We start from the raw sequence: 24706 nt of genomic DNA on the forward strand, positions 1-24706 counted from the left end.
TTAATCCCCTATTGCTCCCAGTGTGTAGTGAGCAGCTTGTGTGGCAGCACCCTGACATTGGGGTGAATGTGAGGCATAATTGTAAAGCACTTTGAGCATCTGATGCAGATGGAAAAGTGCTATATAAATGCAGTCCATTTACCATTTTATCTTTCATTCAGAAAACATTGATTTTACTTGAAATGTAGAAAGTAATCATGAGGACAGACAGCAGGCGTGCTTTGGTTTGGAGTCTGCTTCGGTTTGGTCAGTGGGGGTCACTTCACACGGCTTGGGTCTGGGTGGATGGGGGAAGGGTTTCATTATCTCCTCTGATAAGCAAGAGTCGAACTGCATAAATCCAATTATCATCTACAAGCTGTGCCCAAGAGCAAATTATACACCTTCATCAAGTGTAATAGTGACAACATAATAATTGTTCCTTGGTTCCCCTGAGGAAAAATTTTGACACACAGTGAAACGATATATCATTTATATTACTCTATAAGCTTCATTTAATCATGATTGCCACTAAAACTGTTCTTAAAAGTCAAAAGTATTTTAACCTTAATGTCTTTTTTGGTTCTAAGGCATCATTAGAGGTAGACCTATTTAAAAATATGTTGCCTGTTGTGTCCAATATGGAGTAAATAAATTTTTTTTTCCCTCAAACTTCTACTCACAACACCCCATAATGACAACGTGAAAATTGTGTGTGGGGGGGGGGGGGTTGTTGTTGTTTGTTTGTTTTTTTGTTTGTTTGTTTGTTTTGCAAATTTATTAAAAACAAACAAAAAAAACCTAAGAAATCACACGTACATAAGTATTCACACCCTTTGCTCAATACTCTGTTGATGCACCTCTGGCAGCAATTACAGCCTCAGCTCTTGAATATGATGTCACAAGCTTGGTGCACCTGTCTTGGGCAGTTTTGCCCATTCCTTTTAGCAGCACCTCTCAAGCTACATCAGGTTGGATGAGGAGTGCCGGTGCAATTTTCAAATCTCTCTGTTTAGTCAGATTCAGGTCTGGCCTCTGGTTGGGCCACTCAGCGACATTCACAAAGTTGTCCAGAAGCCACTCCTTTGAAATTGAGGCTGTGTGCTAAAAAAAAAATAAATCTAAAATTATCTTCCTTAAATTGAAACTGGAAGCAAATCACCACAAGTTGATATAAATAAATTAAAAATATAAAAGCTAAGATGATGGGTTGCATAAGTAATGGGCCGCTTTGGTGTAATACTTGTAAATAATCTGTTTTATTGCCCATTTTCTTCAGACAAGTCAGGGGATGGATACATGAATATTTCCAAGTCAGTGAATATGTCTTGGACTTTATTTACATAATTTATAAAGAAATACAAACAGTATAGCCCTCTGTTTAAATCTGAGTGGAGCAGACAGTCCTTAAAAGTGACTGTGCAAAAAGGAGAAGAGTGAGGAAAGCCACCAAGACACCCAGACAACCCAGAAGAAGTTATCGGCTTATGTGGATGTGATTTGTGAAATTGTGCATAGAGCATGTTTTGCATTTTGTATCCACAGTTATATACAGCTTCATGATGAAATGGTATAGAGGAGGATTTTCTTTCACCAAAACTTCAAATCTAGGCTTGCATGTGTACCTGCTGGCAAACTGGGGCTAAACCTTCAAGTCTTTTTAAGAAAATCCTACTCATGTGTTTGCATGTACAGCAGGTAAAATAAGTATTGAACATATCACCATTTTTCTCAGTGAATATATTTCTAAAGGTGCTATTGACATTAAATTTTCACCAGATGTCAGTAAGTAATCCATATTACTTACTGACATCTGGTGAAAATTTTTATATATATATATATATATATATATATATATATATATATATATATATATATATATATATATATATATATATATATATATATATAGCACAACATTTTTTCTACTTTCCCCCTTTTACATAATATTTTAAAATTTATTGTATATCATTTACTAACAATATAATAATATAGTTATTAATGTATAAAATACTGATATCTATCTATCTATCTATATCATTACTGTGGCAGTTGCATCATTTTTAATGAAATTAAATTTATTTTGCTCCACTTTGTCAGATCTTATTATGTTGTAAGCTGCTATAGTAAGGTTATATTTGTCAAACACTGGAGACGTGTTTTTCAAAGTCACAACTGTCTGACTGTATAAACTTATAAGAACAGACGTGACCTTTTCGTTATATTTAAAAAACAAACTTCTTTGTGGTCATAAAGAACACGTTGTTCCACAATGAGGCTACTGTCTCTTTAAGAAGACAATCCCCGCCCATTTACAACTGTTTTATGCTAACAAGACAAGCCGAACGTGTCGTAAGCCAATTAGAGAGCAGTTCTAACCGCGGGAGATCTGAATTTCGCGGGACGAAGTTTCGCGCGAAAAGCTCTTCTTCTTTTATGGAGACCTCAGCTCTGAACCGGACGGACAGGAGCCACGAACCGGTTTGGTTTCTGCTTTTGTCTGACAGAGTCACTGAAAAATCTAAACTCGGAGCTTGTTCTCAGTAAGACCTGAAGAGTTACAGGAACCGATCTGTAATATCTTGGACGTTTTCTTCATTTTAATTAATCAGGTCAGCTGTGTTACCGGACAAAGAACAGCAGGCTGCAAACACGCGTGGATCGCACGTTTTGTGCACGCGCGTGTGATTTAACAGCTGTATGAGTTCTTCTGGGTTCTTTCTTTTATTTGATTCGCGTCTTTCTGCGCTGCAGTAGAGTCTCTGAGGTCCGGATCGGGATCATGATGCGGATGCCGAAGGCGTCTCCCCGGCGCCGCCCTGCGCTCAGCAGAAGGTCAAGCTTTTGTCCACCGGAGGCGTGAAGACGGACCTCCTCTGCACCGGGCTGTCCAGCCCGCTGATCGGCGCGGTACCGGTTGGATATTTCAAGGCCGTTCCTGCGGAACAAAGAGCCCACAGCCTGTACTCAACCCCCCACGGACCCGAGGCCAAAGCCATCAGATCGCCCTGCGGTCGGCTGCCGGTAAAGAACCAAACTGTGTGTTTTAGTGTTCAGTGTGTGTGTGTGTGTGTGTGTGTGTGTCTGTCTGTGTGACATCTTTTACCCCTGCAGTCCAGCTGGAGACGATGTGGGGGTGCGTGGGGTTTGAAGGAGGGGTGCCTCGGATCATGTTTGAGGCTCCTCTCCTGTGAAAAGGGTGAGTGACACCCACAGTGAGAGATTAAGCCACAGCAGCATCTCAGCCTCTTTTGTTTCAGCTCCCATGATCTTATTTTGAAATCTAAATAATAATAAAACTACATCAATTTGAAACTAGATGAGCACTCAGAACACATAGCTGCCCAAAGTCGAGGAATGGTTAAAGTTAGTTTTCAGGATTATTATTTTATTTAGTTAAAATGTGTGAGAAAGGTTTGAAGAAACCAAATTTAATGGAAAATATTCCAGAATCAGACCCGGACCATTCTGGAATTCTGCTTCCAGAAGTGCACAAACCTGCGGTCTGGAAGCAGAAGTATTGCTCAAATTTCCAAACTTTTTATCCATTCCACACCAACCAGAGGTCAACTTAAAAAAAAATCTCAGATTATTTTGAAAAGTATACCACATTATTTGACTGATTCTAAAGTTTCCATAAAGGCAGAGTTTATACCTACATGGCTGAAAATGATGCGGTTAAAAAATGTGGCAAAGGCCGATTTCAGTTTGTACAGTGGTCAGAAATGAAAGCCGATCCAGTGTTGGTTTAAAAAAAGAGTCGTTTGAATTAGTAGTTCAGTTCATTTAAAAAAACTTAAGGATTTCAACTTTTTCGAATACTTGCTTTGCAAAGAAAGGTCAAACAAGGTCAACATTTCTTGAATTCTGTGATTGTTTCCTATCGCTTGCAAACTGTGTTGCCACATAATTGATAATTAAGTGTAAAAGATTGTGCAGACTGTTATGTTTTAAAATCCTATAAGCTAACCCAATAATTTGCTTAAATTTTTTATGAATGAGAAAGGAACAGCCCCTGTACAAATCAAAATTGGGCTTTTTGTCACCAATTTTTGCTGTTTTCACCCCATAACTCCATATAATTGGTTCGTAGATGATAATGCTGTATGGAATACTTATGATGAGATCTGTGTTTCAGCATGATTAGTGCATTAAAAACAAAAACAAACTATTGACCCTTGTGTAATTCATAATTAATCACTGCCTGACTGTAGCTACCACAGTGGGAAGGTCATACATTTGTGTGTTTGCTGTGGCAGACTCAGGCAGGACTGTGTCAGTTTGCCTCTTTTGGTGGGACTGAACACCTTGTTTTTTGTTTTTTCCTTCTTCTCATTTTTCTTCACTCAGAAGTCCCATATAGTGTTTTTGACACACATGTTCATATGTGTTACTTGCAGCAAATTAAATGCATGGATATCAACGGCGGGGGGGGGGGGGGGGATACAAACTCTATCATTTCTGTTTCTCAAATGCCAAGATTTTAAGAGGTGTGTGTGTGTTTTTCAAGCAAAGTTAGTCCTTTCTAACATTTTCTAGACTAATCTGTTAAACTGATAGTTGCATTCAAAAGCATGTCATTATGCTCATTCTGTACCTTTCATAATTTTTTGGCTAAATGTTGAGATATCATAAAGAGGAACTTTGCAGCTGAACTGTTTGGAGAGTTTTTTTTTTTTTTTTAATGGCAGGTGCAACCTGGAGGCCAAAGGTCATAACTGGACAACTGGTGTCTTTTAAAGGGATGTGTACACACGTGGGTTTGGGTGCTGTCCTGTGAAGCCTGACTTTGACATGGTCTCTGTACTCTGGTTACTTGTACTTTATACGCCTGTCACACTAGAGCCCGAATGAGGCCGAATCCCCGCCGAATGAAAATTCGACCCACATTCCAGGCGTATCAAGGTGCATTCGGAAACATCAGACAGTAATCTCAGAGCAGTCTAAACAATCGGGCACGGTCGTGCGACTGCCACAAATGTGTTGCACATGAGCAACACATTTGTGTGTCACTGTAAGTCAATGCGTCACAGAGCTGCGGGGCAGCGCGAACATCTGAACCGGGTGTTGTATCCATAATAAACCATATATTACAGACATATTATCATTACCTGCCATGGTTAGATACGGTATATGTGAAATAATATGATCATCATAGCTGTAACACCATGAGCAGATGTGCCCTCATGGCGAGTCAATGCATTTCAGGGGCTTGGTGGACCGTGCCACAGTGCAGTTAACCAGGGAGTCGCAGCTCGAATACACATATTATGACATTGACACCATCTGTAGAAGGGTTGATGCAACTGTTCCGCCAAGCCATCACAATATAAATATGTGGTCAAATCCCTGTCTATCCTGGGAGCGTCATGTGATGGTGACATCAACCAAGTGCCAACGGCACATGCATCATCCACCTCAAAATATATATCCCATATGACGCGCTGCCCAGCAGCACAACATGCGCCGGACAGCGGGATGCCCCGCTGCCCATCAGGGTATGTAACATGTGATCGCACAGTCCAAACAGTCCGTCATGTGAAGCATTCACTGATTGGCAGGACACATGCATGAACCATTGTGTGGTCATCTCATCTGATTGCTGCACTGGCCACCCCACTGTACGCTACAGAGTTGATTTCCTGGTGAGAGAGCGAGAGTGAGAGCACCGGGGGGCGTGTGGCTGCTGTGTAATGCTTTACTGTCAGGACCTGCCTTACCTCCCTTCTGGATTAGGCATGTTTGTACTGATCTGTGTCATTCAGGATCCCCTGATTATGTGTTTACTGTGTTTCACCACGGACTGGTGGCTATTACCAGTGGCTGCAGCGGTAATAACGGTTATGGGTGTGCATGCCGGTGTCCTGATGGCCATAGTACTCTGAACACACGGTTACATGCACTGCAGTTATGTGATTGTCAGAGGACCCTGGTCTACATGTTCACAGGTTGGATATCATCCGACATCCAGCAGGAAGACATGGCAGGTCTTCAGAAGATAGCAGAACATCGATCTGCTACGCCCCTCCCCATGCTTGCCTTCCATCCAGACTTTGGGTGGAGATCGGACCGCACCATACGGCATTCGAGTGCATTCTTGTTATTCTTACTGCATTCTGAGTATTCGTACTGTGTTCCAACTACATTTGAACTGCAGACAAATCAGTCGAGGCGGGGTCCGTCCACATTCTAAGTAGCTGACCGGCATTCGTACACAGCTGTCTGAGTCTGTCCCTCCCGACTGCACCTCGAAGTTTGGCTTTTTTCCCCATTCTGACTGATTTGGCTTGTTTCCTGCTCATTTGTGCTTAGTGTGATGGAACCCTAAGGATTGTTTAAAGTTGGCATCCCATTCATATTCCACGCCTGAACCTGTTGGTTTTGGGTTGTAGATTTAGTGAATTGTCAAAGTTGGTTGTTGCTCTTCTAGCTGCCACATCCACTTATTGTGCACAGTACTTGGTTGTGAAGTGCAGCCACACGGCACAATGTAATAAAACAGCAGGTCTATAATGTGAAGCAGCAGTTCATTTTAATGAGATCATTTGCCTCTAATGGCTCGGTGTCAAATCATGCCTGGGATGTCGGCTGATTGTTTCTTCTGCACAGTCATCAGAATATGGACTTCTGATAAAAAGCCGAATGTTTTTGCTTCTGGACTTGCAGAAAGACGTTTTGTTTTGTCACAGGACTTTAAACCGGCTGTGATAATGGGTGCAGTTATTACTTTCAAAAAAATCTGATTATGTCACCAACATGTGAAGGGAAAGAAGTGATGACCTTTTGAAATTACACAGAGGCGTTTACAGCTGTCAAATTTCCACAATTATGACACTTCCTTGCATTTCTTTACAGGGACTTTCAGTAGCAGCTGAACAAAACCTAAATTATAGTCAGAAAATATGTCAGTTTAGGGTGATGGGCTGATGATGTTGACAGTACTCTGTAAATGTACCCAAAGAAGACAAGAGGGTGATATTAGTTTGACATCTAACTCCTATGACCTTGCCCTTAACCCAAAAGATTGACCTTTGGTTGACCTTACCTGGGCAATTCTGGAATCCACCTAAGTGTGTGCAATATTCAGTTCAAATCGGGTTGAAAACCAAAATCCTTCATGTTTGCCAAAATTAATTATTTAAGGGCAATTTTTGGGTCAACCTTCATTGACATGAAGTTTGGTAGAAATCAGCTAGAACAACTGTGAGGAGCAGGACTACAGGCACACATTGCCTTGGTTTGTGATTGACCTTTGGCAAATTTAATGTCTGACAATTCTGGAACTCACCTCCAGATGTGTGCCTGCCAAGTTTGGTGTAAATCGGAGTGAAAAATGTAAATTTTGATATTTTTCCCCAATGATATCGTCCCCAGCGACTGTTAAATTTGATCTCAAGTAGATAATATCAGAACTCGCCTACATATGCATGCCAGATTTGATGACTAGACCATTCTGAAACTCACCTCCAGATATGTGTGCCAAGTTTGGTGTAAATTGGAGTGAAAAACGTAAATTTTGACTTTTTCCCCAACAATATCGACCCCAGTGATCGGTAAATTTGATCTCAAGTAGATGATATCAGAACTCACTTATATATGCTTGCCATGTTTGGTGGATAGACCATTCTGGGACTCGCCTCCCAATGTGTGCCAAGTTTGGTGTAAATTGGAGTGAAAAATGTAAATTTTTACCTTTTTCCCCAATGATCCTCACCCCAGCGATCGGTAAATGTGATCTCATGTAGACAATAACAGAACTCACCTACATACTATGTGTGCCAGATTTGGTGGATAGCAGAGTAAAAATCAAAATTTTGATCTTTGACCCCACTGAGTTTGACCTTTCCCAAAACACACCCTATAAAAGCAACTCTGGGGGTCAACCGTCATCCATATATCAAGCTTGGAAATCAGCTACTGCAGCCAACAGGTATGAACATGCTCTGATAATACTTGCTCGTTCTGTTTCACTTTGTGTCCACAATAATGTAAGTTATTATTGTCTTACAGGTCAAACTCTGCACTGTGGAGTAAAGTATTAATTATTACCACAGTTTAGGAGGTTATATGTTCACGTGTGCCTGTTTATTGGTGTGATAGCAGGATTACTCAAGAAGTAATGAAGCATTTTTGCACAAATCTGAGTGCAAAGGTTGAGCTGGAGTGAAATAAAAATTCAAAACCAAGAAAGGCTGCAATAAATGTTTTCTCAAGACTATTAGCAAAGGCCTTAGTGGCCACTCATTTCAACATATGTGTTATTATAAAATCACACCAACTGCATGCTGAGAGAGAAGGAAGAAGTGTCTGCTTCACCTCCACTCAGATACAATCCTGTCTTTATGGTTTGTGGACTTCTTTTCGCTGTGAGACTTAAACACATTCAGTTCAGTTTATTTATATAGCACCAAATCACAACATGTCGCCCCAAGGCGCTTCACACGAGTAAGGTCTGACCTTACCTACACTCTGAGCAAGCACCTTGGCAACAGTAAAGTAAGTCCCTTTGGCATTTACCTTATTTCAGTCGGGGTCACCACAGCAGGTCGAAAAACTCCCTCAGGCCTTCTTTTGATTACAGGAAGAAACCTCAAGCAGACCAGAGTCAGTGGGGTGACTGATCATCTAATTTGGCCACATTACCAATGACAAATACCATATACATATAGAGTCCAGTGGTTGCAATGACTAGTGGTTCAAAAGACATCCAAGCGGTGAAGAGCACAATCCCAGTAAGTGGGCTGTGATCAGGAATTAGTCCATATGATGCTTCTAGAAGTCCTCAGCATGCTCTGGATTTCCATACTTCTCCCATAGATCTCACATGTCCCAGTCTTGGAAGGGTCTCTGAGGATCGGACAGATTTACAGAAGGGTATGAGAAACTCCAAAATGCGGTGGCAGCGTACAGAACAGGAAATCCCAGGTCCCTATCGCCAATGGGTCGCCTCTTCATCAGAAGATTGACCTTGGACAGAGAATAGAGCAGAAACCAAAAAGCTAGAATGAACTGCGGCAAAGGAGACGCCTGTATGTCACTTGACTGTGGTTGACAGATGGCTAATTTTGAGAGGTGGGGATGGACGAGTTGTCTGCCTGGGTGGTTACCATCTGGGACCCACTTCAGGGTTTCTTCTATGTTTTTGTGCTGCTGTATGTCACACAGCTACCCTATGGCAATATAGATCTGTAACGGCAAGCAATCACGCACCCGTCTGCTGAGACGAAAGGAAACATGGAGCAGTGCAGAAGTAAAAACCTTTAGGCCCCATCTTTCCACAACATACAATGGTGTCCTTTCATCCCTCACCAGAATGATTAATGACACTTCACACGTTCCTCAAGCGGAGCCCTGCCAAAGACTATGTTGGCACCAGCTTCATCTTAATGACTCTACGGAACAACATGAACATCCGTTCCCTTGTTGACCCAAATGACCTTGGGGCTTTTTTGCCTCTCCCCTAAATAGTCACCCTGAAGGGTGATCATGTAGATGAAGACTGAACATGAAGTCCAGTTGTTTTTGAGTCAAGTTGTTGTAGTAGTAGTAGTAGTAGTAGTAGTAGTAGCCAGAAAACCAGTATTTATCAGTATGTCTGGTATTTACAACCCCTGGCAAAAATTATGGAATCACCGGCCTCGGAGGATGTTCATTCAGTTGTTTAATTTTGTAGAAAAAAAGCAGATCACAGACATGACACAAAACTAAAGTCATTTCAAATAGCAACTTTCTGGCTTTAAGAAACACTATAAGAAATCAAGAAAAAAAGATTGTGGCAGTCAGTAACGGTTACTTTTTTAGACCAAGCAGAGGAAAAAAATATGGAATCACTCAATTCTGAGGAATAAATTATGGAATCACCCTGTAAATTTTCATCCACAAAACTAATATCAGATCTGCTCGTTAGTCTGCATCTAAAAAGGAGTGAACACACCTTGGAGAGCTGTTGCACCAAGTGGACTGACATGAATCATGGCTCCAACACGAGAGATGTCAATTGAAACAAAGGAGAGGATTATCAAACTCTTAAAAGAGAGTAAATCATCATGCAATGTTGCAAAAGATGTTGGTTGTTCACAGTCAGCTGTGTCTAAACTCTGGACCAAATACAAACAACATGGGAAGGTTGTTAAAGGCAAACATACTGGTAGACCAAGGAAGACATCAAAGCGTCAAGACAGAAAACTTAAAGCAATATGTCTCAAAAATCGAAAAATGTACAACAAAACAAATGAGGAACGAATGGGAGGAAACTGGAGTCAACGTCTGTGACCGAACTGTAAGAAACCGCCTAAAGGAAATGGGATTTACATACAGAAAAGCTAAACGAAAAGCATCATTAACACCTAAACAGAAAAAAACAAGGTTACAATGGGTTAAGGAAAAGCAATTGTGGACTGTGGATGACTGGATGAAAGTCATATTCAGTGATGAATCTCGAATCTGCATTGGGCAAGGTGATGATGCTGGAACTTTTGTTTGGTGCCTTTCCAATGAGATTTATAAAGATGACTGCCTGAAGAGAACATGTAAATTTCCACAGTCATTGATGATATGGGGCTGCATGTCAGGTAAAGGCACTGGGGAGATGGCTGTTATTACATCATCAATAAATGCACAAGTTTATGTTGATATTTTGGACAATTGAAAGGATGTTTGGGGATGATGAAATCATTTTTCAAGATGATAAAGCATCTTGCCATAGAGCAAAAACTGCAAAAACATTCCTTGCAAAAAGACACATAGGGTCAATGTCATGGCATAGGGTCAATGTCAATGAGCAGATCTGATTTGATGCAGGTGTTAGTTTTGGGGATGAAAATTTACAGGGTGATTCCATAATTGTTTCCTCAGAATTGAGTGATTCCATATTTTTTTTTCCTCTGCTTGGTCTAAAAAAGTAACCGTTACTGACTGCCACAATCTTTTTTTCTTGATTTCTTATAGTGTTTCTTAAAGCCAGAAAGTTGCCATTTGAAATGACTTTAGTTTTGTGTCATGTCTGTGATCTGCTTTTTTTCTACAAAATTAAACAACTGAATGAACATCCTCTGAGGCCGGTGATTCCATAATTTTTGCCAGGGGTTGTATATTGTAAATGGTTTTCTTTTTTCCTTTCACTTTTGATACTCTGTGTGCTGCTATACAATGCTGCTGGAACCTCAGTTTCCCTGAGGGAGTCTTCCCAAGGGATCAGTGAAGTTCTGTCTAATCTAATCTAGATATCTTGTACCCGAGTATCTGCATCAGTTTAAGCAGCCTTAGACTGACTCGAAGTGTAGAAGTGTGTCACATGATTGTGTGTCTCTGGAGGTCTCAGTGATGGTGAGGAGCAGGCGTGCAGTTGTTGGGTGTAACTTCAGACGGGCAGGGTGAGGTTCTTCCAGAGATAAAACACCAACATGAGTGTAGATGATTAAACATTTATTTCTATGTCTTCCTGTGTGAACAAGTGTCCATCTTTAACGTTCGTACTTCTGCCAAGGGTATTGTGTATTTCAGGTTTTTTGTAAATTCAGTCTGAGAGTTTTATGAAAGGAAGAACATGGTGACTACCACTTGATAGAACTCGTGCATCAGTTTGCCAAGGTTGAACCGTGTTAGACATGATTGTGACGCTCGTCTAAAAACAGCAAAACACCGTGTTAGTGAAGAGCATCTCAACTATAATAAAATATTCTGAACTACTGGATTGAGATGATTATCTGGTCCAGATCTGCACCATATTGTACATGATCATTATTATCTGTATTTATTATAGGTAGGTTAGCAATTACATTTATATACACTTATACACTTTGTGTACATGCTTGTGACTTTCTTTTTGAGACCCATATGTTTATTTCTTGAGAATATAATGAAAAAGTGTCTTTTTGTTTTGTTTTTTTCTGGATTGGTGGATTAAAATACAGATTTATTGTCACTGTGAGTTTGTTTTTCAAATCATAACTGTGTAAATATTGGTGCAGAGTTGTGGTGTGAGCAGGAAAAGTCAGCTGTGCTTTCTTGTGAACAGCACGTTAAAAGTAGATGGCCTCTGCCGCACACAGACAGGGGATGTGTGTGTGTGGGTGTGGGTGTGTATGTATATATCCAACCCAGTCGCACATTTTTTTTTTTTTGGTGCCCCATCACAAAAATGGGGCACTTGTCTTGATGCCGTTTTTTATTTTATTTTACCATTGATAGTCTTCCCCCTTCTCCTAACCCTAACCCCCTTGATCCCCCCCCATGACCCCACATTTCATGCCTCTGTCACAAAATGAATTCATGCCCCCATCACGAAAAGCGCCCCATTTTCGTGGCGTTAGCACGAATCCATAGAGTAACTGACTTTTTGTAATGCGGGGGTGACTTTTTCAAAGTAGTGTGCATGCTTGGTAGTAGTAGTAGTAGTCGTCGCCCCCCCACCAGAAACTGTAAACTCTTTTCAAAAGAATTTGAAGTTATAAACTCAAGTCTGTTTTATCACATTTTTTTCTTTTCTAATTACTTTTTCATGACATTCAAGGCTGTTTTGGTTCTGATCACTTTACAATTTAGTGTAACAATTAAGTATTTTATCTTCAAATGGTTTAACCTTCGACCTCTGTTTCTCTCTGGTGTCTAAATGTTTGAGTGAACTTGAGACGGGGCTTCAGGGTTGACTCACCCGAGAAACCCTCCATGCAAAAATAAAGAGAGCACCCGAGCAAACCCGTACAGCTGTGGGCTGAAACGGTTGCTGCCTACAGGCGTGTAAACATCCAGGCTTTAAACGCGTTGACGCTGCAACTTTAACTGCACACTTTGGTCTTCTTACCAATGATGAAGTTATGTGAAGGAGGATGACGTACACTGCTGCTGTTTCCTGTAGATCCCATCTGTACATTTCCACCAAATAAACCTCTGCTGAAATAACAAGAGACAGCACAAACAAGGTCACAAGAATGTAGAAGGAGCCTGTTTTGTTGGGTTTTAGGATCTATTCAACAGATGTAGAAGATTATATTATTTTTCATGATTAGGAATGAGCATATCTGAGGGACAGTTCAGGTAGGAGACTTTGGAGACTATTCCAGAGAGGTTAGATTGAGGTGGTTTGGACATGTGCAGGGTAGAGCTGCAATGATTAATCAACTATTAAATTCATTGACAAGTATCTTGATAATTGATTAATCATTTTTAGTCTTCTTTTCTCTCTTGAATATCTAAATTCTTTGATTTCAGTTTCTTAAATGTGAATATTGAATGCTATTTTTTGACATTTTTATGGACCTGACAACCAACCAAGAAAATAATCAAGGAGGATTTTGGGGTATATAGGGAGAAGGATGCTGAGGATGGAACCACCAGGCGGGTGGAAAATGGGGAGGCCAAAGAGGAGGTTTATGGATGTCCTGAGGGAGGACATGCAGGTGGCTGGTGTGACAGAGGAAGATGCTGAGGACAGAGTGAGATGGACGGAGATGATCTGCTGTGGTGACCCCTAACTGGAGCAGCCGACAAAAGAAACTCTTAACTGAATTTCTATAGTCTAGACTGGTATATGTGTTGGAGGCCAGCGCAGATACACTTGGGGATGTCAGTAATCACATTTACACAGGTGTCTTTCCCATCATGCGTACACTGTTGCCGGATCGTCATGTCCTTAGTAATCCAGGATTTACTGCAGCAACAACTGGTGTCCAAGTCACAGCAGTGATACGGTGGCCAACAATATAATGCAAAATGTTTTTGTCTTCTTTAGTTTCACAGTTTTTGTCATGTGTGGAAAATTTCTTCCTGCCGATTCCCGCACTTGGGCCTGGTTTCATAAATCAATCAATTCAATCAATTTTTTTTATATAGCGCCAAATCACAACAAACAGTTGCCCCAAGGCGCTTTATATTGTAAGGCAAGGCCATACAATAATTATGTAAAACCCCAACGGTCAAAACGACCCCCTGTGAGCAAGCACTTGGCTACAGTGGGAAGGAAAAACTCCCTTTTAACAGGAAGAAACCTCCAGCAGAACCAGGCCCAGGGAGGGGCAGTCTTCTGCTGGGACTGGTTGGGGCTGAGGGAGAGAACCAGGAAAAAGACATGCTGTGGAGGGGAGCAGAGATCAATCACTAATGATTAAATGCAGAGTGGTGCATACAGAGCAAAAAGAGAAAGAAACAGTGCATCATGGGAACCCCCCAGCAGTCTAAGTCTATAGCAGCATAACCAAGGGATGGTTCAGGGTCACCCGATCCAGCCCTAACTATAAGCTTTAGCAAAAAGGAAAGTTTTAAGCCTAATCTTAAAAGTAGAGAGGGTGTCTGTCTCCCTGATCTGGATTGGGAGCTGGTTCCACAGGAGAGGAGCCTGAAAGTTGAAGGCTCTGCCTCCCATTCTACTCTTACAAACCCTAGGAACTACAAGTAAGCCTGCAGTCTGAGAGCGAAGCGCTCTATTGGGGTGATATGGTACTACGAGGTCCCTAAGATAAGATGGGACCTGATTATTCAAAACCTTATAAGTAAGAAGAAGAATTTTAAATTCTATTCTAGAATTAACAGGAAGCCAATGAAGAGAGGCCAATATGGGTGAGATATGCTCTCTCCTTCTAGTCCCCGTCAGTACTCTAGCTGCAGCATTTTGAATTAACTGAAGACTTTTCAGGGAACTTTTAGGACAACCTGATAATAATGAATTACAATAGTCCAGCCTAGAGGAAATAAATGCATGAATTAGTTTTTCAGCATCACTCTGAGACAAGACCTTTCTAATTTTAGAGATATTGCGTAAATGCAAAAAAGCAGTCTTACATATTTGTTTAATATGCGCATTGAATGACATATCCTGATCAAAAATGACTCCAAGATTTCTCACAGTATTACTAGAGGTCAGGGTAATGCCATCCAGAGTAAGGATCTGGTTAGACACCATGTTTCTAAGATTTGTGGGGCCAAGAACAATAACTTCAGTTTTATCTGAGTTTAAAAGCAGGAAATTAGACCACCAGTATAACACCAATTAACAACTCCTGTAGGATACTTGGCAACAATCCTTGTCAACCAAAGAAAAACACACTCAAACAACCAGTGAAATGTAAAGCGGACAGCTTGCCAAGTACACAAAGGCCATCTTGCTACTCTCCTAGTCTGTAATGGAAACCTGGCTATTTGACAGTTTTTGTAGTCACATAAAAGGTAATACCAGTATTACCATGACTGGCATGATATGGCACAAACCTACTGTCTCACAATATAAGGTCAGATCTCAGGTCTGGCAGAATGCGCCAGTGCCACATGTTACCACATCCATCACACTATGGAACTACTTTGGTTCTTGAATGAAACCATCCAAACAACAGCCCATCTCTCACCCCTCCCAATTACCCCTTTTTTTTCTGCTGTAGCCAGGAAGAACATGGGGTTCCCTTGGCCTTCCCCAGCCACTCAGGTTCTCAACACTGAGGCAGCAGCGTGCTGGATCACCCTTAAAGAAATCCACCGCATGGCCTTAATTGTATAGCCAATACAAGTTTACAATACAAGTGATGCTTCTCGTCTTAGTCCTCTGATGTAACTGTTCATCTGACACAGTCACTCCAGTGGTACCCAAGGATCTTCCAAGGAGACCTGATACCAAAGACATGCAGTCATTGATGTTGGTGACTGGTTAGTGTCCAAGTCTCACAACCATACAGTAAAACAGGAAGCCCCAGGACCCTTGATAGTCATATGAAGAAGTTACAAATGGACTTCCTTTGAATCTGTCTGGCCCTGACAGTGTTTGTGCAGCATGTTAATGCTGGATGCAGTGAGAAGAAGCACCAACATGATAAGAATATGGAACAATGGTCAAAGTGTCTCATTTCGGTCTAACACATTTTGGATGGGCTCTCATTATCATCGGGCTTGTTCCAGGTTCTGACAGGATTTAGTTCCACTATACTGGCTCATCTGAAACAGGAAAAGAATACTGCAGACATCCTGTGTGATGAAATCTCATGTGATAATGTCAAATCTCTGCCGCTGCTGAGTTGATTTTCTGTAAATGCGACAAGTTCCATGTGAGAAAGTTGCTTCAAAAGTGGTAGTCGAAAGCAACAAAGAACTATGGAGGCTTGAGAGGGCGTGGTGAGATTAATTCCATCGACTGATTCCAGAGATTTCCTGTCGTTTTGCAGGCAGCGTGTTGCAGGCGATCGCACCCTTTTCTTGAGTAAACACAAGCTCGTGGTCACTCATCTTCAAGTAGTTTGAGGTTCTTTGTTTGTGCACTTGAGGGCTGTTGGCACATTTACACAACAACACTTTCCAGCATCCTCCTATTTAACACATTTGGCAGCACTGAGGTCGCAGCCCACCGGGTGGCCTGGATTTAACATAAACATTTAGTATAACTGTTAAAGGTGTTGTCTCTAGATTTTTTTACGATGTAAGTCAGATTTTTTTTTCCAGCATTACTATAATTTTATTCTTTAGAATTTAAATAAATTATTCACATTATTATGTTGGCAGTATGATCAAAATCTGCTTCTTCTGAAGTAAATAATTCATGGATTTGAGCCACATGAGTTAAAATAGAGAAAAGTAAGTAATTACTGTAGAAAAGTAAGTCAATTTGCATGTTGATTGGTGGCGAAGTGGTTAGTGTTTCAGTGCAGAAGGATCTGGGTTCAAATCCCACTCCTGCCATATTTCTCCATGTAATATGGACTTGTCAGGCATAAAACCTGTGCCAGTAGGAATACTAACATTTTAAATTTATTAGATTTGCCATAATTTCAGAGTTCCCACTTTCCATCAAATGCATCGTGAACTTGTATGTGCTTCCATCATGTCATCTGCAAAATCTCATGGATTGAACTCACTATACAGTAGTGTTCAGAATAATAGTAGTGCTATGTGACTAAAAAGATGAATCCAGGTTTTGAGTATATTTCTTATTGTTACATGGGAAACAAGGTACCAGTAGATTCAGTAGATTCTCACAAATCCAACAAGACCAAGCATTCATGATATGCACACTCTTAAGGCTATGAAATTGGGCTATTAGTAAAAAAAAAAGTAGAAAAGGGGGTGTTCACAATAATAGTAGTGTCAGTCAGTGAGTTTGTCAATTTTCTGGAACAAACAGGTGTGAATCAGGTGTCCCCTATTTAAGGATGAAGCCAGCACCTGTTGAACATGATTTGCTCTTTGAAAGCCTGAGGAAAATGGGACGTTCAAGACATTGTACAGAAGAACAGCGTAGTTTGATTAAAAAGTTGATTGGAGAGGGGAAAACTTATACACAGGTGCAAAAAATTATAGGCTGTTCATCTACAATGATCTCCAATGCTTTAAAATGGACAAAAAAAAAAGAGACGTATGGAAGAAAACGGAAAACAACCATCAAAATGGATAGAAGAATAATCAGAATGGCAAAGGCTCACCCATTGATCAGCTGCAGGATGATCAAAGACAGTCTGGAGTTACCTGTAAGTGCTGTGACAGTTAGAAGACACCTGTGTGAAGCTAATTTATTTGCACGAATCCCCCGCAAAGTCCCTCTGTTAAATAAGACGTGCAGAAGAGGTTACAATTTGCCAAAGAACACATCAACTGCCCTAAAGAGAAATGGAGGAATATTTTGTGGACTGATGAGAGTAAAACTGTTCTTTTTGGGTCCAAGGGCCGCAGACAGTTTGTGAGATGACCCCCAAACTGAATTCAAGCCACAGTTCACAGTGAAGACAGTGAAGCATGGTGGTGCAAGCATCATGATATGGGCATGTTTCTCCTACTATGGTGTTGGGCCTATATATCGCATACCAGGTATCATGGATCAGTTTGGATATGTCAAAATACTTGAAGAGGTCATGTTGCTTTATGCTGAAGAGGACATGCCTTTGAAATGGGTGTTTCAACAAGACAATGACCCCAAGCACACTAGTAAATGAGCAAAATCTTGGTTCCAAACCAACAAAATTAATGCCTCGTAGATATGAAGAAATCATGAAAAACTGTGGTTATACAACTAAATACTAGTTTAGTGATTCACAGGATTGCTAAAAAAAAAAAGCAGTTTGAACATAATAGTTTTGAGTTTGTAGCGTCAACAGCAGATGCTATTATTATTGTGAACACCCCCTTTTCTACTCTTTTTTTTTTTTTTTTTTTTCTTACTAATACCGCAATTTCATAGCCTTAAGAGTGTGCATATCATGAATGCTTGGTCTTGTTGGATTTGTGAGAATCTACTGAATCTACTGGTACCTTGTTTCCCATGTAACAATAAGAAATATACTCAAAACCTGGATTAATCTTTTTAGTCACATAGCACTACTATTATTCTGAACACTACTGTATTTGCCTTCAATTCCACAAAATAAATACTTTCCCAACAAAAAAAAGCTATAATTTTGTGATATCTGACAGAAATAAAGGCACTTTATAATAAATAGATTATAATACAGTAAATTTTGTCAATTGTGTGAAAAATGTATCTTTAGGTATTTTCTTTAGTATGTCAGAAGAAAGATTGCGCCTGGCACAGGGAAGAATTGACAGTTATTCGTACTGGATATTGTGTCTTTGTGGATCAATCTACCAGTTATTTTATATGTATATAAACTCTTCTCTCTAGGCTAAAAGAAAGTTGGATCTAGAGGACCCTCTTTACCTCCCAGAGTTCCACACACCAAAAGGAAAATGCAGCATCACAGCCAGGATACCAAGTCCAAGAAGTGAGTATGGCAGGGTGGATCAGAGGGGTGTTGGGGTTAGAGACTACAGGTCCATCAGGGGTGCCTGAAACCTTCATATTTGGTGGGGAAGTGGCCTCCTAAGGTTCGTGAGCAGAAGCTCATAGGTTCAAGTCCCCATTCAGACATGAACAAGGTCCACTGGGGTCTGTCTTCAACCATGTGTAAGTGCCACGTGCTTTGATTTGCATCTTTGTTCTCAGCACCAAAATCTCCGGGTGAACGGACGCGGTACGACACTTCGCTGGGCCTGCTGACCAAAAAGTTTGTGGGTCTGATTGCTGACTCTCCTGATGGAGTTCTGGACCTTAACTGGGCCACGGAAGTTCTTGAGGTCCAGAAGAGGCGCATCTATGACATCACCAATGTCTTGGAGGGAGTCCAGCTCATCAGAAAGAAATCCAAAAACAACATCCAGTGGTTGTGAGTATAAAAATATAAAACGTGTTTTATTGATGGATTTCTTCCTGGTTGTTTTCATGGATCGCTGTGTTTAAGTTGCTGTTAAGTGCAAAGCAGTTGATGAATGGTAAAGAGCAGATGACTACGCTATCTTCGTCTAGGTTTATAATTGTCCTGGATCAAGGGTTTCAGTGACTTCCATCAAAGATGCATGCGGTGAAAGTGTTGAACTTGTAGAAATGTTCACTTATCTCAGCAGTGACCTTCATGTCTCTATGTCCTCGGGTTTTGAGATCAGGAGATGTCTGGGAAGAGCTTATGGAATCGTGAGGTCTCTGGACAGAGGGGTTCACAGAAGAACAAAGGTCCCTTTCTTCAGGGTCCCTGTGCTTCCTGTCTTATGCTGCGTTTACAACGACGACAGGTCACAAATGCCACGAGGTACACATTCTTGGCCACTGATCACAAATGTGATGATTTGGGGCAGAGGCATCAGGTGTCCTCAGGAACTGCTGCAACCTGTTACCACGCATTACAATTAATGGCACGTGTTGTTGGCGAAATATCAGGAACCATTACACACGGTCAAGAATAATGTTCCACGCTGTTACGCGCAATAGCGCACAACAGCATTATGTTCTGTCATGTTGTGAATGAAGCAAAATTGTCTCCACACACACAAATTCATTCAATCTGAGCAATTCAGATTTCTCCAGTTTGCTCCTCAAAATCTAGATTAATCCACAGCAGAAGAATTTTGTGACTGCATGCTTAGTTGGGCTCTGTGCCATGGAGTGGCGCACAGAGGAGGAGGAGACGGAGAGAGCCAGATGTCTGGCTCCACGCAGCGCTTGTCTCGCTCATTTTCCCAAACATCAGGCCCAGCAGCAGCAGGTGGAACACCTGCAGGAGCGTACTGATGAACATTGGAACTGGACTTTTAGCTGATGTGGCGTCACTGTCCTTCAATACTGCAGTAATGAAACTGAATGTGGTGCAGCAGGGTTTAATTGTGCGCACGTCAGAGAAGAACCCTCTCACACTCTATTAATCAAGACGGATCAACACACTCAGTTGCAGCCTCCACTACATGAGGCAAAATGAAGGTGGTGTGTGACATTCCTGGAAGGTTTTTTTGACAGCCAAAAACATGCTCCACGAAAATCACAAATATCACGCACCAACACGCACCATTAAGAAACCTATTCAGATGCGTTAAGTCACGTTAAGAATGTCAGGAATGTGCCAAGAATGATGCAAATATGACATTTGGAACGCGTCCTGCCTATGTGTAAACGCAGCATTACTGTATGGGTGTGAGTCTTGGACACGTATAAATACATAATAATAATAATACATTTTATTTGTAATGCACTTTACATTCCATAGAATCTCAAAGTGCTGTATATATAGATTAGATTAGATAAAACTTTATTGTTCCCTTGGGAAGACACCCTCAGGGAAATTGAGGTTCCAACAGCATTGTATAGCAGCACACAGAGTATCAAAAGTGAAAGTAAAAAGTACATTGGTGATAAATAAAATGGGAGTAAAATTTGTACCACAGACAGATATGAGGCCATGGAATCAAACAGGAGTTGTACAGTCTGTTCAATCTGTCTCAGTCACTAATGATTGATCTAAAATTATGACTAGATGTCTTTGGTAGTAGGCGTCTTTGGAGGATCCTTGGGTAAGTTGACTCATCCACTTCATGATACAGAATCTGGGGATGAACACCAGAACCAGTGGTCCAAAGCAAAGAGGCGAAAACACGAGTTCATCAAGCAGTTTAACGTGATATACCCAACACACTAGTCTCAGAAATCACTAGAAGAGAACCAACATCATTATTGGCCGCCAAATGAACAATTTTTGTTTTGTTTTGTTTTTTGCATTTTTACGTTTGCCAAGGACGTAATAAAATCATCTGCGTTTATTTATTTATTTGTCTGTCTGTCTTTAAGCAGGATTACATCAAAACTACTGCACAGATTTTGACAAATTTGTCACCACAGATAGATGTTCGGCCATGGAAGACTCCATTAAATTTTGGAGGGGATCCGGATTCTGGATCAGGATTTCACTTTGTAGACTTTTAAGGATTATGTCAAAACTATTTCACGGATACAACATCACGATGTAAAATCAAGATCAGGAAGACAATATTTTGTTTCACCTTGTGAATTAAATGTCAGATTGCAACATCTCGATCAGTCGGACCATTTTGGATCAATATGCAGTTATTGCACTGTGTTGTGGAATCTGTATCCAGGTAAAGTCACGATGGGAATCACATATCTGTTATTTGGAGTCCTTGTCAACCCTTGGCAGATGTCAGAAATCTCACATTGCTCTTGACTCTGGAGTATTTCTTCAGGACAGGCTTGCTCAGCATTATCTTTCCTGCCACCTTGTGGCTGTTTGGAGGCACTGCCGCATATTGATATAGGTTGCCTCATCTTTATAATGATGTTGATCTTTCCACCTGTGTGTGGCAGCCAGTACAGATTTTGTGTTTGTTTGTTTTTTCTTTTAGAGTTGGAGATATGTTTGAGGGAGGTCCGGGCAGAGGAGAGAAGGCGTGCGCGCTGAGGAACGAGTTGGTGGATCTGGAAAGAGCAGAGCACTGTCTGGACGAACTGATCCACTCCAGCAGCACACAGCTCAAACAGCTGACTGAATACAAAGACAGTCAGACATATCCTTACACAGCCGCGCGCACGCTCTCAAACCCAACGTGCAAACGTGTGTATTAAATTCTGCTGTTCTGCTGTTGGCGCCCTTGACTCCACATCGTACGTTAGGATATGTAACGTACCAGGACATCCGGTCTGTCGCCACTTTCAAAAACCAGACGGTCATCGCCGTCAAAGCCCCGGCTGAGACCAAACTGGAGGTGCCAGATTCTGCAGGGGTGAGAAGACGCCTGTCTGTGAACTGCTGCCGCTCCCTTTTTTGATTATTTCTGTATTTTTTTTTATTTTTATTTTTTTTTATTTTTATTCATTCATTTCAACACCTGATTGCTACAATCAAGGGTCACAGGATGACTGGAGTCTATCTCAGCAGTCATAGGGTGTGAGGCGGGGTTCACCCTGGTCAGGACGCCAGTCTGCTGCAGGGCCACATATAGACAAACACATTCACACCTGCACAAACATCTACGGACAATTTAAATTTTCTAGTCCACCCAACCTGCACAGGAAGCTGAAGCACCTGCAGGGAACTCACGCAAACATGGGGAGAACATGCAAACTCCACACAGAAAGGACCCAGTTGGGAATCGATCCCATGACCTTCTTTCTGCGAGGCAACAGTGCTAACCACTAAGACACCGTGCTGCCTAGCATTATTATTATTATCGTCATTATTGCTATTAGTTGTTTCTGTTATTATTGTTGGGGTTTTTATTTTAAATTATTGATAAGAGTGAAAATAAGCCACTCAGTGATGCACAAAATAAGAACAAAAAAAAAATATCCATCAGTTTCTCAGCATCCAATGTGGCATTTCAGACCAGTTTCAACCTTTTTTTTTTTTTTTTTTTTTTCCCCTTCATGATACCATTATGAAATGCGCCACATTTTTGTGATTTGATCCCGTTTCATTCACTATTTTCAACCTTCACTTTGACCATCACTGCAAATTTTGTGATACTGTCGTGAAAAAGTCGTGCATTTCACCATCACGAACTTGGCACGAGATCAGGTTGGTCATTTCCAAGCGTCTTATTTTTTTCTGTTCAAATGTCCCAAATACAAATTTTCTGTCTTGTTATTATTATTATTTATTTGATCAAAAAAACAAAATTGCCAAATTCTCACATTTGCAAAGCCAAAACAAGACTATATATGTTTGTTTGTTTTTTTTTGTTTGTTTGTTTTTTTTTCTATCGATGCCTGTATCAAATGCTTGGATTATGTTCTCCTGACATCACTTTAAGACAAATCATTTTGGCATGAAGCTCAATTTGTTGATTGAATCTACAATATTGTTTGCAACATTTTAAAATAGAAGCAAGGCAAAAATGTGCTGAAAATTACAAATCTTAGGTATATGTAACAAAATAATGGTGGGATCCAAATGAGAGACCTCGTTTATGAGACCGTAGTTCATCCAAAGAGGAAATCTCCAGTAGGTAGTTGAATATGTTGAATGTCATAGATTTTCGGTGGGTAGGGGTGGGGTAGGGGGGGCGTTGAACCCTCTGTGTGTTTCTGTGTTAAGTGTGTTTTGATGTCTTTGCAGCAGGGTTTATTACAGATCTATTTGAAGAGCAAAAATGGTCCCATAGAAGTCTACCTGTGTCCAGAGGAAGGCCTTGAAGATGCTAGTCCCGTTAAAAGTGGCTCCACCCCTGTGAAGGAGGAGCCTCAGCCTGTCGATCTGCCCTCGGCTTCCACCGCAGCGCCACTGAGCTTCACCGTTAAAGAGGAGCCTGTGGAACGTAAGCCGGGCGTTCTGGGATCGTGAGGTGTGACCATACGTCACAGGGCAGTTGTAGCTGTTAATGAAACCAGGAAGTCCGGTCTGACCTGTACAGGAAGTTGTTGGTGTAAAGACGCCAAATTTCTTAGTTGTAGTTCAAAGTTTTGCAGCAGTATTTTGGGCCATCTGAAATCTTTTAATGTTCAGATACAACGCGGTCACTGTGTTTCCGCTTAAACATCGACGCCTGACCGTTAACTCCGTCCTCTCTGCTCTGTAGCCAACCCGTCTACGACGACTCCGACCGCCTCTTCCGCCGCGCCTTCGTCCCTGCTGGACGTGGACGGCCTGCTGGGTTTGCCCCCCAGCCTGCTCCAGATCACCGAGGACCAGCTTCCCAGCGCCTCCTTCGCGGCTGACTCTGGTGCCCATTTTGTCAGCTTTTCTCCATCTTTGGACCACAACGATTACCTCTGGGGCCTGGAGGACGGAGAGTGTGTGTCAGATTTTTTTGACACCTACGATTTGGGAGATCTGTTGACGAGCTGAGGTACGGATGAAGGAGGAATTTTATAGGAAAGAAGGAATGGTTAACTCGGTTCCTTCCTTGCATATGGAAATATCACACTAGGAAGTCATCACTGCAGTTTTACCTGTCAGGAAGTCAATGGAGGATTTACTTTATTCTGGTTTGTATTTTCTTTTTTAAACATGTCATCACAGAGATATAAAGTTTGTCATGTCACACAAATGCAAACTTTGTTCTGTCACTGTGGGTTTTTTTTTGGGGGGGGGGGCAGCTTTTACAATGCGTCAACTCAGGAATTTTCTTTTCCTTGTTTCCAAAGTCTTAATATTTGTGCCACTCTTTGGCCTGTAGGGGGCAGCCTTGTCAGCTTTAACTGCCACCACTGGAGAACAATCAGGAACCGTATTTGCTTTTAGGCTTTAGTCCCTTCTACCTCCACTAAGGGGAGCGAGTCTGCAACAGCTTCAAACGTATATTGAAAGTTGATATTAGACACCTGAAAAGATGGGCTTAATTTTTACAACCTTTATGTGAAAACATTGTTGGCAATCAAGCCCGTCAGTGCTGTACTTACCCAAGACAACTGTTTAGTCTCTGAGAAATCAATCAATCAATTTTATTTATATAGCGCCAAATCACAACAAACAGTTGCCCCAAGGCA

General features: G+C 41.2%; 1 protein-coding gene across 1 annotated transcript; it reads left to right on the top strand.

Annotated features, from left to right (window-relative positions):
• The first annotated feature begins 2387 nt into the window (after positions 1-2387).
• Positions 2388-24220, top strand: e2f2 (E2F transcription factor 2). The gene is given in 8 exon segments (XM_034159585.1): positions 2388-2774; positions 2777-3003; positions 18566-18665; positions 18887-19106; positions 21625-21786; positions 21888-22002; positions 23337-23535; positions 23797-24220. Coding segments are annotated over 8 exon segments (1305 nt in total). The 5' UTR covers positions 2388-2761; the 3' UTR covers positions 24066-24220.
• Positions 24221-24706: the final 486 nt, after the last annotated feature.

The sequence above is a fragment of the Thalassophryne amazonica genome, chromosome 19 (genome assembly GCF_902500255.1).
Source record: "Thalassophryne amazonica chromosome 19, fThaAma1.1, whole genome shotgun sequence".
NCBI classification, from domain to species: domain Eukaryota; kingdom Metazoa; phylum Chordata; class Actinopteri; order Batrachoidiformes; family Batrachoididae; genus Thalassophryne; species Thalassophryne amazonica.